The following is an 18,798-nucleotide window of genomic DNA, read 5'->3' on the forward strand; positions in this document are numbered from 1 at the left end:
GTTTTCATTCTAGTTTACTTCAGCATATTAGTGCTTAGGCTTTAAGTAGAGTTATTTTTTAAAGAGAAGACAAAAGGCATACTTTTCTAAACCCATACATGAGAAACCGAAGTTAAGTGATGTTATGATTCATGATTCCCAGTGAGTGGCTGTGGAAAAATCCAGAGAGAGGGAAGAACCTTGACTGACTGCCCCCATCGCCTGTCTGCCATCAGTACCCACCATTAGCACAGAGGATTGATCAATGCCTGGTTATTTGGCTGGCCTTTGAGAACCAGAGACAGGTTTAGGCTGACAATCAAAATAACGACTATTACTGAAACTACTGATAGCTTTGTTGCTTCTGAGAATTTGTAAAACTCCTCATTTTGGGATCACATTAGAGATTCCAAGATGCTTATAACATAAAATGACAGCCACTCAATGCATTTCCATACTTTAAGGGGAAAATATAGATATTTTTCAAAGGCATATTAGCAAATGCCAGAAGAGCAAAGCCAAAGAAATCTCACTTTTTGACATCCTGATTGGGAGGGTGGCGGGGGGATTTTATGGGACTTTCATCTTTTTGCCTTTACATGGTCCTGCCTACCTCAGAACTGGTTGCCGGCTGCAACTGGTCCTGTCTGCCCATTTTGCTGTTAGTTCCTGACTTCGGAAGAAGGATGAAGCAACCCAAAGTGGTCTAAAGCAGCCACAACTGCTGTGTTCCTGTTGTGGCAGGCCCTGTGCTCCACACCTAACCACGCATTTGCCACTAAAGCCTTCAGCAACTCTGGGAAAGGGGCTACGCTGCTGGTATTGCACAGGCAAGGAAACAGAGATGTCAAAGTGACACGGACATGTCCCACATCCACACAGCTGGGAAGTGTCAAAGCCAGAGTCTGCATCCAACTGTGTGTGTATGTGAGTGAGTGTGCATGAGTGCGTGCTTGTGTGGGTATAGAAATTTTGTGATCCTGATACAAGGACACACTGTCTTCTTTGTTCAACAAACATTGAAGTGCCTAATGAATACCTGGCCCAGCTTCTTTACAAGTAATGCCCAATATAGCACATTTAGAGGTGCCCTGCCCACACTCTTGGCCCACCCAGAATATATATACCTGCAGCTTTGGTGGACATTTACCACATATCCTGATCTTCCTACTTCTTTCATTCTCTGGACTTTCTCTGGCTGCAAGAGAGAGCTCAGTCCACCTACAAGGCCAGCTAGAAGTGCTAAAGTCTTAATGTCCACAGGAGCAACTTTCAACTAGTGAGAGGCTGGCATTGGTAAATAAACCTCCCAGGTTCCTCATCCCTGGGAGGGAACACCTCTGATGTGCAGGTATGCTCTATACAGTCTCTCAGCAGTTCCCAAGCAGAATTGAGCCCTAATCATTACCCAAAGCAATAACCTTCTAATCGACACTTCCTTTACTTGCCTCCTATTGTGTCTCAGGTAGGCCAAATGGGCATTTTCCCTGGACCAGCCACTCAATGGAGAAGTAGTTATTGATTATTCATTGTTCATCAAAAATTATAGGCAGTGGTACAGGTACGATCTGGCCACTGTGCTTGAAGATTTTATAAACACACCCACACAATGGAGATGAGGTCACAGGTGGGCATGTGGCAGTTTGGAGGCTATTGCAGAAATCCAGGAAAGAAATGATGGTGGCTTGATTGAGGTCAATGGCAATGGGGTGGGTGTTGTCAAATTCTGGATGTATTTTGAAAGCAATGCAAAGAGGTTTTGCTGACAGGCCAGGTGTAAGATATGAGAAAAAGAGAAAAATCAAGGATGCTAGCACCAGTTCTTTCCCCCTGAGCAATTGGAAGAATGGAGTTATCGTTAACACAGATGGGAAGACTACAGAAAGATGGAAAGACTACAAGCAATAGGAGTTGAGAATTTGACCTTATGTATGGGATGCCTATTAGTCAGCCACATGAAGGTCTGGAGGAGAGAGCTGGAATGTAAGCTGGAAGCTCAGGGGAGAGGCCAGGGAGGAAGATTGGAGAGTAGATGAGATCACGGAGGGAGTCTCTAATTTCAAGGGAAGTACAGTCTAGTGGAGGAGACGAGCATTATTGAGTCACGCAAATAAGTCATCCTAGACCATGATGAATTCTGGAAAAGGAAATTGCAATGACTGTCCTTTGGGCGACACAAGGATGCAGCAGACCCTGTCCTAAAGAGATTAAAAGGAGAGAGGCTTTTATACAAAAGAGGAACACAGCTATGTATCAGAAAACAAGAAAAAGCAGCTGATAACAGTGGGAAATGAGTCTAGAAAGGTGGGCATGAATCATGAAGGGCATTGACTGTCAAGAGGAAGAGTTTGGGCTTATCCTGTGGGCAGTGGGGTGTCACCAAAATGGGTGATTGACATGATTGGAGCTGACCATTAGGCAAGGTACTCTTGACATTGAAGAGGCAAGAGATGGGAAGCTGAAAGACCAGTCAGTAGGGCTTGGTAGGAGGAAGGGGAGGAAGAGATGGATGAGGAGATGTTTAAGGAGAAACACAATTTGACAACAGGTACCAAAATGTTAAGTGTGCATTTGTTAAGTACTACCACTTCAAGAAGAAGACTGGAAAAGAGGTGTATATCAGAGGTGCAAGGTGTACATAAGAGTGATTACTGAAACACTGTCTATAAAAACTGAGCATAAAGGATCATCACTGAAAGACTGATTAAATAAACTGCAATCCACCCATAGAATGGCATGCTCTTCGGTGATTAAAAGGCATGATGTATATCTGCATTCATTGGCATGAAAGGAACACACAATTTATTGCTGAGTAAAAAAGACAGGCTGTGAAACAGCATTTGCCATTTAGCTCTATTTATCAAAATGATATCTTTCAAATACCATTCATGTACATACATCTAGGGAGACCTTTGAACATAATGTTCATCAGAATCTCAGTGATGGTTTTCTCTAGATGATAAGATTTGACGGTGTGTTGTTTATTTGCGGAGGAGGCAATTTATGTCTTTCTGGATAGCATAAATTTTCTGTCAAAAACTTGTAATAGTTTAAACAAAAGACATTTTCTGAGGAAGTCAAATAGACAGTACTTAAGTTCTTGCAGCATGGCCCCAGGTCTACAGTGTGAGCATGTGGGTCAGCTGACCTCTTCTTTGGGTCTTTGAGCCACTCTCTGAGGGAACTTTGGTCTGGAGGATGGGGAGGGATGCCTGAGGTAGCATACTCAGATGGCCTGGTGACCTTCTCCCCTCTTCCAGGGTCTTCCTGAGAGCAATCAACAAGTTCGCAGAAACCATGAACCAGAAGTTCCTGGAACACACAAACTTTGAGTTCCAGGTGAGTGTGAGGCACCCAGGGTGTGCTTTGGGGTGCCCTGGCAAGGTGGCTGTAGCATCTTGGGCTGATTACTCCATCAGACACATCGCAAAGCACACGTAAGATATGCCAGTGTCTCTGGGGGTTTCCACAGAGGGGTTGTGGGTGAGGAGGGAACCAGGCCCTTGATTGAAACTCAGGGTTTGGAACCAGGCCCTTGATTAAATAAATAATCATTAACTGAGCAGCATATGCAAATGTGACTGTATAATGTATCCTGTGCTAAAGAGGAGATTTGCATTCATCCATTGTCAGAGTGGGTACCACCTTCTAGAAACGTATCGCATTCTTTTACTGTTCTTACTCACTGGAGCCTAGCAAAACAGGTACTCGCAGACACTGAAAAATAAAAGCTCACTAATACATTTCTGGGACTTCATGATTCCTTCAGAAATCACTTTTAGGACTCAGACAAGACCTGGGGCCTCTGTGAGATTTGGGGGCCTCAAAGCATGTCCCTGGGGCAGTGACACACATGCTCAAGGCCTAGGCAAGAAGAGCCAATTCCTCAAAGCCTTGTGGAAAAGCCCAAATTGCTACCTCTGGCTGGTGATAGAGAAGGCCCCTGAAAGGGGATCTCTCCTCTGGGAAAGTTCCTGGCCCCCAGGATCTCTGGCAGTGCAAGCCTAGGAAGTTGCCAGTGAACTGAGGCAATGGTATTTTCTGCCTGCTCATCTAAGGTGTTCGGTTCCAAGCTAGGCTTTGGCCTGTGACTAGCTGAGCAACCTCAGACAAGGCCTGGACTGTGTCCATGCGTCAGTTGACTGATCAGTAGGATGCTCACAATACCTACTCTTTCTGTTTCATAGGGGTTTTGCAGAACTGGCATGTGTCAAGGGGCTTGCTGGGAGAATTCACTGTAAGGTTCTGCCGGTTTTCATTCAGATACTTCCTCCTGAAAGAGACTTCCCCTGATGAGTCCTCTTTGAGGATTCCCCACTGATCCCATGTTCATTATGTGTTACCACTTAACCTGTTGTAGTCTCTTCATAGCACTAAATATTATTTGAAATTATCATTCTTATTTGTCTACCAGCACAATTTTTTCTGTCTTTCCTCCGGTAAAGTGTGAGCTTCATGAGTATGAAGACCTTCTATTGGCTTTGTGCCTGACACGTAGTAGGTCTCCCTGGGGAGATGCTGCCTGGGCTGAGGCCTATGAGACCCACTCTGCTGGAGAGCACCAGCCTAGAAGCATTTAATCAACATTATCTCCAAATAAGATTCTCTCCCACTATCTTGCATTCAAATAAGGCATCTGCACTATAATGATGACGATGATACGAAGAGTAGCTGCCATTTTATGATGACTTATGTGTGCAGATCTCATGAGAAGCATCCTCGGGCATTTTCTTTCTCAGCCCTGACAACCAGACTACAAGTTAGTTACTATTACTAGTCCTTCTTCTGCTGGAAGGATGCGGGAACGGAGAGCCGGAGGTGATGAGCAGCTAGCCTGACGTGCAGATAGTGACGCAGCATGGCAGTGCAGAGTGGAGACCAGAGCGCCGTGGTGGCTGACCTCCCAGCTGTAGATCACCACCGCCACATGCCCGGTAGGGAGTCTCCCCTGCGCTGGCTTCATGGAGAGCTTCGGGCTGAGAGTTAATACATCTCTCAGGTGGAAACAAAACATGTCACTTTGGCTGTTTGAATGAGAAGAAATGTTTGATCCCCTTCCACATGTGGACCGGATGCCTGCAGGCTTCAGGTACAAGATGTTCCAGGAAGCTAATAATTGCTTTTTTCGAGGGGCAGGTTGGAACAACACACCTAGGGGCCAGCCGTGAGGCAGTGTTTGGGCCATACAATTGATGGCTGGTTTGCCCATCTCTTTCTGAGGGTGGTGACACTTACAGCCTCAGACCTGGTTTCCCGACTCTGGCTGTCCTCCACGGTCTTAGGGGCTACTTTCCAGGAGAAGTGCGGCTTCCGTCTTTTCATGCCATTCTTATAGGTTTTATCCTGTTTCCCTGAAAGAAAATCTGCATCTGAGAGATGCCCAGAGAAGTGGGGGTTTCATACATAGAAGGTTTGAGCTTATGAGCTGTGTGGCTTTAGGCAAATTACTTTACTTCTCTGTGCCTCAGTCTCTTCAACTTCAAATTAAAATACTAATTGCAGCTACCTCACTGGACTTTTGAGAGGATTAAGTGAACTAATTCATGTAAAGCACTTAGAACAGTGCCAGGAACATGGTAGCAATTTAATAAAATGTTAGCTCATTATAATAATTGTTATCATTTTGATGATGATGATGATGATGGTCCTAAAATATGTCAGGTCTGGGAACTCATATGTCAGTCCTTGATAAACAGGACAGTAGGAAGGCATCTTTCCGGTCACCACGCATTGCTTAGGGCTGTCACACCCACAGGATTTTATAAAACAGGAAAATGGCTAATATTACAAAATGAAATAAGTCTCTTTTGCTAATGAGACCTCCATAGATATTTGCTGAAAAGTACTCAAGAACATTTTTCCGCCTTATCTTTGTTCTTCTACCTTCTCTTCACCCCGTGCAAGAATGGATTTGTTCTCTGTACCCTGCCTGGAACACGCCTTGTTTCCTTCTAACAGTTTCATTAATTATGCATTTAATATCAGCAGGAACGGCATCCATCACTAAGAGCTGCTGGCCTTGGCAGCCACTGTCCAGAGGAGGGGCAGGTGCAATGAGATTATCCCTAATATCTTTTCTGGAACTGTGGTTTTATGATACAAAGAACAAAAAGCAAGAAGCTCTATGGGTGCCACTCTGCAGATGACAAGACCTGGGAATTACAGAAATGATGTTTTCTGCCCAGGGCTAAAATAATTTGCATTCCCAACCCCCATTCGGGAGGCTGGGCCTTGGCATTCACATCCATTTGCTGGTCAGGGAAGACCAAGAGAGAGGATTTCAAATGCAACTCAGCAAGGATTTCTGTTTAAGAGCAATTCTCATAGGTCCAGACTATTGTTAACACGCTATGAGGAACTCAGAAGCAAAGCAGAACACTGCCCTGCCCTCAAGGATCTTAGAGTCATGATAGTAGGCTGTGAATCCATCTTCTAGATTCCAAGCTTTTCAAGGTGACTAACCTTTATTAGGCGTCTCCTTAGGGCATAATCCTGTTGGGTTGGGATCTACCCATTTTACCAGTGAGTAAACTGAGCTTCAAATAAGTGGTTGACTCTCCTGTTAAAGGTCATCTAAGCAGGAGCTGCTGGAATTCAGTCGCTGTCCTGTCTGCAAAGCCCAGGCCCTTTCCACTCTTCTGCCCTGTCTTTTAAAAACAGAGTGCCTTTCAAATCTAGGAGACAGCTCTATTTAGCTCCAGAGACACTGTCTGCCCTAGTTAGCTCTTGCTGGCCCTGGGATAGAGAGCTCTGCAATGATTGGCTGTGGGATTAGACTCTCCATATTGGGTACTCTGATTGGCCAGGAATCCATGGTTACACTTCCGATGTGCTCTTTGGCTCCAGGAAGATTGTTTCTGTCTTAAGCAGCTGTCTGATTACTACTAAGAACATTCTCTCTACTTGGGAAGCTGTAATTCGCTCTGCATTTGGTAATTCCAGCCTTGGCCTTGAGGCATTTCTGGATCAGCTTCTGGGCATCAGACTACCTTCGGATCATTTTTGAACCTGTACTGGAGACCCTGTGAAATGAAAAGGATATTCCAGGATATTCCCAGCTATTAATGGAGGACTGAGGGCAGGCTTGGTCTCTATAATAGGAAATGTAACTTGTAGTGGCAAAAAAGGTGAGAGAGGGAGCACATACCACGCAGAGCACCCATCAAAGCCTTGAAGAGGCTCACAGCACCCCCCAGGGAGGATCAGGTGGGACAACTTCACCACACAGAAAGATGGTCACATGCTTAAGGACAGCTTCTTTGGCCATAGCTTGAGGGCCCCAGACAACCTCTGACCTGATGTTCCTAACCCAAATCTATGATTGGAACCTTTCACTCCCAAAATCAGTGGCCTCCTTAGAATGCCCATGGCAGCCATGGCTTTGCAGCTCAGAGACATGTTAGCAACACTGTGCTGGGTGCTTTATTTTTTTTTAATGGAATTGGGGTAAATAATAATTTGCAGCTAATGTGAATCTTATAGGATCAAATCCTTGAGTGTCTGTTGTAAGGACTGTAAAAATTCAGAAGACCCAGTGGAAACCTGGACCAACAACCAAGGCTAAAGGAAACTGAGAAAGGAAAGAAAAGCAATTTTTGCAGAAGAGCAGAGTGGTTAAGAATACAAGTTCTAGAGAGAGATGCACTTGGATTCAAATGCCAACCCTGCCATTTTGTAGCTGTGTCACCTTGGGCAAGTTATTTAACTTCTCTGGGCCTCAGTGTCCTGATCTCCAAAATGGGAGAATAATACTACAGAGATCATAGTGTCTAGGGAGGAGTTAACAAGAATGCAGGGGGAGTGCTGGGCTCATTAATGAACTCATTCAACAAATGCTTGTAAGCACATGCTGAGTTAGACACAACGCTAAATACTGGATATACAACAGTGAATAAAAAGAGGGGGTTCTTGCCTGCAAGATGCTTATATCCATTAGAGGAGACAGGAAATAAATTAGTTCAGCTTAAAACATGTCATAAATCCTGCAGACAGGGCATGATGAAGGTGAAGGGGTGGATCTGCGTTAGGGCAGAAGTTGGGAAGGCTTCCCCGGGAAGTGATTTTTGGAAGGCAGCTAGGCTTACCACTAGACCACCACTGGCCATTTAGGAAATGACTGTTGAACTGCATTCGCAAGATGAAGTAGGAGTTTTCTCAACAGCGATTTCCTCCTCTGGTCCTTATAACTCCCTCCCTTTACATACTATTAGCCTCATTTTTCCAGCTGAGAAAATGGAGACTCAGAGGGGTAAGGCAACTGCCCATGCTAATAGAGCTGATAATTGGAGTGGAATCCTGGAAGGCAAACTTACAGTGTCTATTCAACAACAAAGACAACAAACAACCACAAATTCTGCATAGACCCCGTGTCTAAAGGATTCCAGCTCTAGGAATGTATACCATGTTACAGCCTCTCATGGACAAAAATGTATAAACAAACATGTTGATTACGGCACTGATGCCAAAGGAAAAAAAAAGTTGGACTCAATCTAGATAATTTAGAATAATCTAAATAAACAGGGAATTGGTTAAAATTAAAGTATATCCTTATAGCAGAATACCATGCAGCAATAAAAGGCAGTGAAGTAGATCTATATAGGCTAATATGGACACATATGCAAGATATATTGGTGAGAGAAAAAAGCAAACTACAGCAGACTATTTTTGAACTGTCTATACATGTTTGTTTATACATAAAAAATTTTTGGAAAGAATATCCAGGGAACTGTTAATTTTTTTTTTTTTTCTGGCGAATTAGACTAGGGTCCAAGGTAGGATAGAAAATAAACTTTTTATCATTTAATCTTTTCTACCATTTAATTTTTTTGACCATATGTGTATTAAATTTTCAATTTTTTGAGAGTTAATTGAAAATAACTAAATTCTAGTTATACCCACTAGCAGTATGACTTTGGGTGGTCATTTATCTGGATCTCACTGTTTATATCTGTGAAATAAGGGAGTTGGAAGAGATGAGCCTTAAAATTATTCTTTCTGTTGTCCTATTCTTTCAAAATACTAAATCCCCAATCAGAAGTCACCTCACCTCTTCCCCCAGGGAAAAAAGACCTATGTGTGTGGCTCAAACATCTTTGGCTTCCCTGAGCCAGCTGAGTTGGGCACTTAGTAGAAATACCACCAGGCAGCTTGGGCCAGGGAGGAAAGAAAAATCTGGGCCTTTTGAAACAACTGGAGAATTTCTCTAATATGGTGATCAATAAATAAATATTTCCTAGAGCCTTGCTACATTCAAGCCATTTAAGCCATTGTGCTGAATATGACATTAGAGATACAAATAAGTGGAACACAAGACTCTTGTTTGTGGAGCTTACAGTTGGAAAGACAGGGCATTCAAATAATCTACGATCAGCACTATAGACAATGCCACCACTCTACTTACTGAGCACTTGACATGTGCCACCCCTGTGGTGAATGACTTCATGCTCATATTATTTTACCCAGAACTTACAACAATCCATGATGGTAGTTGCCCTTATTTTCTCCATTTTACAGGTAAGGAAAATGAGGCTCAGAAAAGTCAAATAAGTCACCAAAGACAACCTAGCTAGTAAGAGATAGACCTGGTATCCACATCCTAGTCTGTGAGATGCTGATGCTTGTGCTCCTAACCACTGGATGATGCTGTCATGGAAATTGAGTGGAGCACAAGGGAAGGTGTAGAACAGAGGACCCACATCTGTGGTTGCGCCTACTAAGAGCTACTCAGATTCAGAAGGGTTGAGCAGACCTGTCATGCCCTGCCATCTGGGAAGGCTTCATGAAGGAATGGATCTCGAACTGGGCTCTGATGGAAGAATAGAACTTAGGTGCAGTAAGGGAGCCAAGCCAAGGAGACCAGGATGCTCACGTTATATCTATGGAGTCTGAGCAGACCAGCCCCCTCTAGAATAGGCAGTTTGTTGAGGGAGAAAACACTGGAAATTTAATGAGGTCTGAAAAGGCATGTTAGTGTCCTTTGTCCTGGTTCTTTGGGAACAAGAGTCAAGGAAGGTTCAGAGCAGAGGCATTATGAGATCCAGAAGTATCTGGCTGTGGCCACTGCTCACCTCTCAGGGCATTGCATAGAGCCACTCACCATGACAACGTTCCCTCAGTTTCAGAGTGGGTCCCACATTGCTCTATGGGGCAAAACTGGGCAGAGGCTGTGGGTGAGACCCTTAGGGGCACCATTTCTGATCTACTAAGAAAAAAGAGACACGGGATCTATGATCTCATGGCCCGCAAAGATCTTCAAGGAGGGAAGACAAAGGAAAATCAGGTTCATGCCTAAGGATATACCCCAGAGAATTAGAAACTTACATCCACACAAAAACTTGTATGTAGAAATTCATAGATGCATTATTCGTAAGAGCCAAAAGGTGGAAACAACACAAATGTCAGTCAGTGGATGAATGGGTAAATAAAATGTGGTATATCCATAGGATAGATTAGTATTCAGCAATAAAAATAAATGAAGTGCTGATACATGTGACAACACGGATGAACCTTGAAAACATTATGCTTAATGAAAGGAGCCAGACATGAAAGGCTATATATTTTATGATTCCATTTCTATGAAATGTCAGAGTGAGCAAATCCACAGAGACAGAAAGGAGATTAGTGATTGCCAGGGGCTGAAGGGGAGGGAAGAATAGGGAATGACTGCTAAGTGGTGATGGTTGTATTACCTTTTGTGAATATACTAAAAACCATTAAATTCTATACCCTAAAAAGTGACTGTTATGATATACGGATTATATCTAAATTTTAAAAATTAGGAATGGGGTGGCAGAGAAAACATTTTTGAAGGACTAAATCAGAACAGAGACTAGCAAGAGGCTCTAGGTTTGACATGTTTGTGTGTTCTCAGATGTGTTAGGGAAACATTTCTGGAATTATTTTTGAAAGCAATAGCAATTCAATTTATGTTGTTCTATATCTATTTATTTTTGTATCCTGATTACTCTTCGGAAATTTCCTAAAATCAGGAATTTCTCACATTCAGTATAACCCTTTCCATGTCCTTTGACCAAGTTTTCTGTTTCCCTGGCTTGTTTTTTCATGTGGTCTTAAATGTGAGGAGGTGTGAGGTCTGGGCTTAGACCAAAGCAGCACATTTTCAGAACCTGCAGGTCATGGGGGCATGAGGAGGAAGGACAGCTGAGTGTGTTTGGATAAGCAGGGTTACTACGGACACAGAAGGGCTCGAGATGTGATTCTAATGGTTTTGGGAAGCCTTTGAAGGACTTTGAGGAAGGGAGTGATAGAACCCAACTTGTTTTAAAAAGATCCTCTGGTCTCTGTGTGGAGAGTTGACCTAATGGACGCCACAAGCTGGGAGGCTGCTTCACTCTACACCGGGAGCAGCTTGGTCTTTTGGACTCTGGGAGATAAAGTTTCAAGAAAGAAAAACTTATCCCGCCAACAGAATGTGAGCTGTATGAGGGTAGGGACGGCCGTCTGCATAACCACCCCCTATGCCCATATGATGACAATGGCTGGCACAGGGATGGGGTTCAATAAATATATATTAGTGCATCCTCAGCCAAAGACTGATCACGGTGTGTAGAAAGAGTCCTGAGCCTTGATCAGAAGGCCTGAGTTCAAATCCCAGATCTACTGTATATATAACTAAGTGACCTTTGGAAAAATACTTACCCCCCCAAGCCTCAGTCTCTTCATCTATAAAATGGGACGAATGATAGCTACTAAGTTTTGAGAGATGAAAGGAGGGATATATGAGAGAGTACCTGGACCATGGTAAAAGTGAAGTACTTGTTTTCTTCTATCTGAAACTGGAACCACAAGCCCATTTGAAAGTAATACTCTGGGCAGCAGTAATGATGTTATCAAGGGTAGAACTGCCTTTTACTTAGTCTTGGCCATCTGAAACCTCCAGTGAACATCTTTGAGTTAAGGATGAAGGTCTCAATGGTGAGTGATTTCTTTAGCTAGTGTTACCCTTCCTCTTGTCAGTGTTGAGGGGGGCTGAAAGTGGATGAGCTTTGTCCAACAAAGCTCTCCCCCATCTGTTTCTTATAGGGCCTTGGCATCTTGTGATAATAGCCCTGAGCGCTCAAGGGGCCAGGTTGTACTGTTTGCTTTGGTACCAAAGGAATCACTAGGTTAATGAAAAGAACAATATGGCTAACAAGTGCTTCTGAGCCCTTACAGAGAATCATGCCCTATACATGTATCATTTCCTGGCATCTTTACTGCGGCCCTCTGCAGTGGGTACAGTGCCCCTTTTGCAGGTGGGTTCACTGAGGCTCCATCTCTCAGGTGCTGTAGGTTGTACCAGTGTCACCATCATGGCCTCTCATCTTGTGGAGCACTTGCCATGTGCTGAGCCCTTCGTTGGCTCTATTTCACCACGAGCCAGTGGAGTGGTGTTTAGTATTAACCCTTGCGTTTAGCACCAAGTGATCATGTAAGGGTTAAAATTACAGTAAGTCTGCATATAAACTAGGCCCTCAGAGATTCTTGAACTCCAACGAGCATCACAGTTATCCAGTGTGCTTGTAAACATCCAGCTTTCTGGGGTCTGATTCAGTAGGGCTGGGTGAGGGGCAGAGAATTTGCATTACTAACTGGTTCCCAGGTGATGCTGATGCTGCTGGTCTGGGGCCATACTTTGAAACCATTGAACTAAGGGGAAGGAGAAGGCAAAATATTCTAAGACAGAATGGGTTGCAGGCTGGTCCTGTGAGCTGTTAGGTGGATTAAGGAGGACTTCCAGAGAGGCTGAGAATCCCTGAAATACATAACCCTCATCAACCTCTAATTCTACCAGGGCACTCAGCTCGGGTGAGTTATTTGTCTTTCAAAACATAAAATGAAGCAATTTTTTCAAAGCAGCCCTAAAATCCCTCTCCTTGCCCTGTCTTCAGAGAGGGATGTGGTCAACACCTAGAGAAATCCATCCATTGTTCTTGCTTTGGCCAGGATGTTCATTTCGGAGTCAGTGCCAGTTCGAAAATTGCAGTGCACAGAATGCAATGCGTTCTGTCACTCTCTTCTGCCGTCTTCATAAATTATTCACACTGCCCAGCATTTAATTCACTTTCCCACTGCAGACCCTCGCCATAACTGTTCTTTCTTCCTTCATTTACAGCTGTGGAACAACTATTTTCATCTGGCGGTGGCTTTTATCACTCAGGACTCTCTGCAGCTGGAGCAGTTCTCGCATGCCAAGTACAACAAAATCCTCAATAAGTAGGTTGCCCGTTTGGGTCTCCTGAAGTGGGGGTTTCATGAGAATTTCGGAGATGGAGATGGAGCCTGAAGCAGATGACATGTGTTGTTTCTCCTAGGTACGGGGACATGAGACGGCTAATTGGCTTCTCCATCCGTGATATGTGGTACAAGCTGGGTGAGTAGGCACATGCGTCTAGACAGACACATCTGCACATGCCAGGCTCCTTCTTGAAGACCATCTGTTGGAGGCCACGGGGGTTTCAGCAGTGGGAGCTTGAAATAACAGTTTATCACTGTGTGTATCCCGGGTCCTTGATAAGTGCCTGATGAGAGAGAATGCCCATCCCCACGTCCCGCCCCCAAACTGGGTCTGCTTCTGCTTGGTGCCTCTGAGGGCTTAAGAAGTCAGATTGGAATTTACAGAAAGGAGGAAGGGCAGGGCTGCTGTAGGAACTTATATCCTCACACATCACAAATACGCTTCCTGCTAAGTGGTGTGCCACTCCGCCTCCAGCTTCGTCGGTGATGTTGTGATCTACACAGGACCCTCCAACCTCACAGAGAAGTGGTTCTGTGGAAGATGAGGGTCTTTTGTGACATGATGTGAGCTGGCAGGTGACCTCAGAGGCCACCCCTGTCTCGGGGAGCTACAGAAATCATGGGTGAACCATGTGGTACCCCTGGGAGGAAGGAAGGGGAACTGGAATCTGGGAGACGTTTACTGAACCTCTGAGTCAGGCCTGTGCTAAGTAGGTCTTATTTAACCTTCACATCACCTCCTACAAGATGGAAAAACTCCCCCTCCATTTATTGATCAGGAAACTCAGAGAGGGAAGTAACTTGCTTGAGATCAAACAGCTGCAAGGCCCAGAGCTTGGTTTGGGTCCCGCAAGGATAGGGGCCACACACCTTGCTCAAGGCCTGAATCTTGCTCCATAAATATGTGCTGAAAAGATGAATGGATAAATGGACAGGTCGATGCAGAGTTATAAGTAAAGAGGTATTTTCATCTCCAGTTTGTGTGTGCCCTCCTTGATCCTCTGCTGCCAAGTTGCTCTGCCCTGGGCTTGGACAGTGACCCTCTTCAGGGGAGCCACTTACAGGGATTGTGCTTATTTTAGGGGTTCAATCTAAATGACCTCTCCTGACCTTGCTTCTTGCTTTCCCAGCCTTCTTAGTATCTTTCAGTTCTCTTTGGATTTCCTGGACAGCAGTTTCTTGCCCTTTCCATCAAGGTCCATTTGCTGCAGGGGAAGCACAGTGGACAGACTATCCGTCGCTGCTCTGTGCTCACTGGCAGCACCAGACTCGGGTTGAGAGTACACACTGGTAGCAGAAGGGCTACGGATTGCTTTACAAAATCAAAGGGAGAGGCGGGCAACCAGGCCCAGAACTGACTGCCACATCCTGCCTTGGGCCTTATCCTGTCATTTACAAGCTATGAGGTCCAAAGCAAGGGGATGGAGTGACACTGGGCATAATCTGGGGAAATAGCACCTTCTCCCAGGGTGCTTATGAGTTTCATAAGAGCAAAAACTAGGAGAGTGAAGCCATGGAGGCCACGCCCAGGTCAGAATTTTTATCATTGTTCTCCCCCTTGCCCCATCAGGACAGAGCTTACTTTTCCTGTTCTGGCTCTTTCATCATCAACACCAGACCTGTATCACTAGTGTCTGAAGGGCAGGGCCCAGGCAGGTAATGTCAAAGAGGGAAGGGGCCGGGGCATGTTAAACACACAGACATCCGTAAAGCCGGGTACTGTCAACATTTGGAGTTGGATGGTTCTTTGTTGTGGGGGTACTCTGTGCACTGCAGGATATTTAATAGTATCCCTGACCTGTACCCACTAGATGCCAATGGTATCCTCCCTAGTTGTGACAACCAAAAAAGTCTCCAGGCATTGCCAAATGTCCCTGGGGAGGGGGAGAGGAATGTGCAAAATGACCCCTATTTGACAACCACTTCTGTAAAGAAATACTGTCTCTGTTCTCTTTTTCTAGAAAAGCATGCCTTCCTCAGTCTGTCTTTTATTTTTCCACTTTGGATAAGGACAGGGATATAAAAAATATTTTATGTGTCATTTGCCATTACTCTTTAATAGGAAAAACAAAAAAGCATGGCGCACGTGCAGACCTACCTGGTAGTTGGCACACGGCCACAGGGTCAGGAGTATGGGAAGTAGCTGGGCCTGTAACAACGTGAAGCAAATGTGCCCCAGCTAGAAGGGGCGGCTCCTGTCCTCGTCTGGTCGATTGCTATCCCATTCGAATGCAAGGCTGATGATGTCTCATCTTCCAGTTTTTCAAAAGAAGCCAAGAAACACAATTTTTTTTTTAAGATTTTATTTATTTATTTGAGAGAGAGAGAATGAGAGACAGAGAGCATGAGAGGGAAGAGGGCAGAGGGAGAAGCAGACCCCCTGCTGAGCAGGGAGCCCAATGTGGGACTCAATCCCGGGACTTCAGGATCATGACCTGAGCTGAAGGCAGTCGCCTAACCAACTGAGCCACCCAGGCGCCCAAGAAACACAATTTTTAAATGTATTTCCAGTTTCTGAATATTGACGATAACTAATTGGAAGTTTTTAAAGCATTGAATATGCCCAATAAAGCACGGGGCCCAGATTCGGTTTGTGTACGAGTTTGCACTCTTTGCTTTATGACAGCAAAGACGAGATACAGCTGGGGTGGACCTTCTTTCCCACACCTACAGCCCAGGCATTGCCAGGATTGCAAAGCAGGGATTTGTGCTTTGTTTGTCTCTAATTCTTCCACACAGCCTGCTCTTTCCAGAATGTCCTTCATTGCTGTTGTTTTGCACACAGAAGATTTTATTTAGATATAGATTATGTTTTGGCAGACGTTCCTGCACTCCCAATTATGCTGATGAATGAAAAGATGTTACCAAATATTCCACCTGCTTAGAATCACAGAACATCAGAGCTGGAAGGGCCCTTTAGAGATCATATTGTCCAGAATTGTTCAAATGTTTATTTTTAGCGGAGGGCCAATAAAAAAAAGAATCTCATGCTCAATACATAAATTGGTTGAAAGCCAAGCTATTCTAATTGAAGTGGGGTGGGGGGCCCAGAGCCCATTATAACGGGCCACCCCTGAGCTCCCATGTAGACCCCTGAGGATTTTCTGGGAAGAAATTCTGAAGCACCTCCGACAGGTCTAGTCCAACCCACCATTTTACAAAAGAGGAAACTGAGACACAGAGAAGTGAAGAGGGATGTACAAGGTCCTATAGTGCTTAAGAAGCAGATTCAGGGCAAGGACCCTGGCCTGGGTATCTGTCCTAAAGTATCACAGAATCCTCCCTGTTTGCAAATACCTGTCAGATGAATTAAGGAAATTAAAAGATGTACTTGTTAGGGTTTGGAGTTCAAGAAAGAGAAACTGACTATGCCTGCCTTAATCAGAGAAGGTACTTAATCAGAAGGGCAAGGAAAACCAGGCTATGAAGGACAGGGCCAGAGCCACTCTAGGATCCAAGGCAGGTGGCATAACTTTGCCTTTAGCATGGTCCATTCCTGCATCATCCTGCTTGAAGTTCTTGTCTCCAGGGGACATCATTCTATTGGCCTTCCTCCACTGATGGTCCCACCAAGCCTACATCCATTGAAGGAGGTAGAGTTTCCCAAAGTAAGAGGTTTATGGAGTTGTAGAGAGGTCAAAGTCACAGATGTCCACTGCATGGAACAAGAAGTAAAGGATGCTTTTGCAAAGATGGCCACCCTCCTCACCCCTTGGCCTGGACTTCCAGAAAGAGGAAAGTATATCAGCCTGAAGGGATTTTCCTGTTACTTATTAGTTGCATAGCTGCCTTCTCCTTGCCTGTCTCCTTCAGGGGTAAGAGAACAGACAGAGGAGGCAGAGTGAATGGGTAATTCCCCATCCCCACCCACCCCATCTTGTGTTCTACTAGATCTTGGCATTAGCATGCTTTCTCCTAGTGTGCTAATGAAGTTAACCTGCTAATCCAAACCAGGACCAAGCACTGTATACACTAGAGATGAATGTAGTGGGTAATAATAGGTTTTAAAGTACAATCCATGGAATATCCAAGACCAAGTGAAACTTCAAAGCCATTTGTGGCAGGCACAGCTGAGAGCCCACACAATAGCCATTCTTCCCTTCTTCCTGCTTAACTAAATCCTGTTTTTGTTTTTTTTTTCATGACATAATTTGCTCAGTTAACAATGTCTTGTAGCAGGTGATGACCATGTGATCCATCTCTGTCCAAAGAGAATCAGCAGAAACAAACTTGTTGGGGTTTCAGGAAATCCATGTTGTCCAGTTAAAACTAAAGGGAAAGGGACAAATTCAGTGAACACAGCACATGTTTTGCCCATAGTCCTCCCCCGTCTTCCTTTCTGGAAAACAACGAGCTGCCTGGAGGTGCAATAGCCAGTTTGAAACTATAAAGATAAAAGTCATATGATAAAGATGGAGGAGTAGCTCTAGACTGACCATCTTTAGACTCCTTGTTAAGGGAGAAAGCTAAATCAGAACTTACTCAGTTTAGCCTTGGTAATCAGATGCCTGTTACATCCCTAATTGGTATGTCATCTAATTCAAGCCACCCCCCATTTTATAGGTGAGCTCACTGAGGCCCAGAGAGGCATAAGGACATTCAAGGTCAACAACAAATCAGTGACTCAGCTGAGGTGAAAGAACCTGTCTCTTGATCCTAAGTCCAAATGTTCTTACTAATATTTCTTTTCAGAATATGCAAATTATTTTCAAAGAGTGTGAAATAGCAAACTGTTTTTCAGAGACTATGGATAATGAGTAAATCATAATGCATGTTAACCTTTTATATTTTATTTTAATGCCCGAAGCAATCAGGGCGTCATCACCATGATCATCAGTATCATCATCTTCTTCTCATCAGGAAAGATTTGAGCAATCCTATGATTATGAGATAGCTCTTTGCAAAGATAATCTCAGGCTTGAAGATTATTCAACGTTTTTCAGAGAAAAGCCTAGACAAATATGTGTTTGCATGCCTGTGTGTGTGTGTATGTGTGTGCGCTTTTGTGAGAGAGGGTACATGCGGGGAGGTATTGATGGAGAAAAGGACCACATCTTGTTACTAGGACCAGGCCACTAAAGGGTTAATACCATTGCGTTTTTCGATCTTGGGACTATGCCAAATGGAATGTACTTTTCCTGATAGTGTAACATCATAACATTTGATTTCTGCTTAGAGTGAAGCAATGCACATTTTGCCAAAATGACTGCACTTAACCATTCCACATTCACTTAGGTTAACGTCAGGCTGCTGTGTTAAGAGTCTTTGTGAGAAAGAAAGACAAATTCTAGCGACTGGCGTCATGGCCTTGTATGTAGGGAGGTCACTCCTGGCAAAGCTGTGAGAGCAACTGGGCCTTTACTTTTTTTTAACATCTATGGAGTGCCCAGCTCAGCATTAAGCTCCAGGGAAGGGTAGGAGAGTTGGGGAAGGATAAGGCATGGTCCCTGCCTTGCCAGGAAGAGCCACCATTTAGTTCTAAGAGTAGAACAAACTAAGAGTGTGTTCTTTAACATGAAATGTGTGGTGGAGACTGAAGACTTAAGGCAAATGGGAGGTAGATGAGGACAATACAGATGCTCC

At 44.3% G+C, this 18,798-nt stretch overlaps 1 protein-coding gene across 1 annotated transcript in view; it reads left to right on the top strand.

Moving 5' to 3' along the window:
* DOCK2 (dedicator of cytokinesis 2) overlaps window positions 1-18,798 on the top strand; it is a 418,491-nt gene that overhangs the window by 337,274 nt on the left and 62,419 nt on the right. The window contains exons 30-32 of the mRNA XM_035014007.1: window positions 3,240-3,318; window positions 13,094-13,194; window positions 13,293-13,351. Coding sequence (XP_034869898.1) covers window positions 3,240-3,318; window positions 13,094-13,194; window positions 13,293-13,351 — 239 coding nt within the window. The remainder of the gene's footprint in view (window positions 1-3,239; window positions 3,319-13,093; window positions 13,195-13,292; window positions 13,352-18,798) is intronic.

Source organism: Mirounga leonina, unplaced genomic scaffold (assembly GCF_011800145.1).
Source record: "Mirounga leonina isolate KUSES-001 unplaced genomic scaffold, KU_Mleo_1.0 Mir_104, whole genome shotgun sequence".
NCBI classification, from domain to species: domain Eukaryota; kingdom Metazoa; phylum Chordata; class Mammalia; order Carnivora; family Phocidae; genus Mirounga; species Mirounga leonina.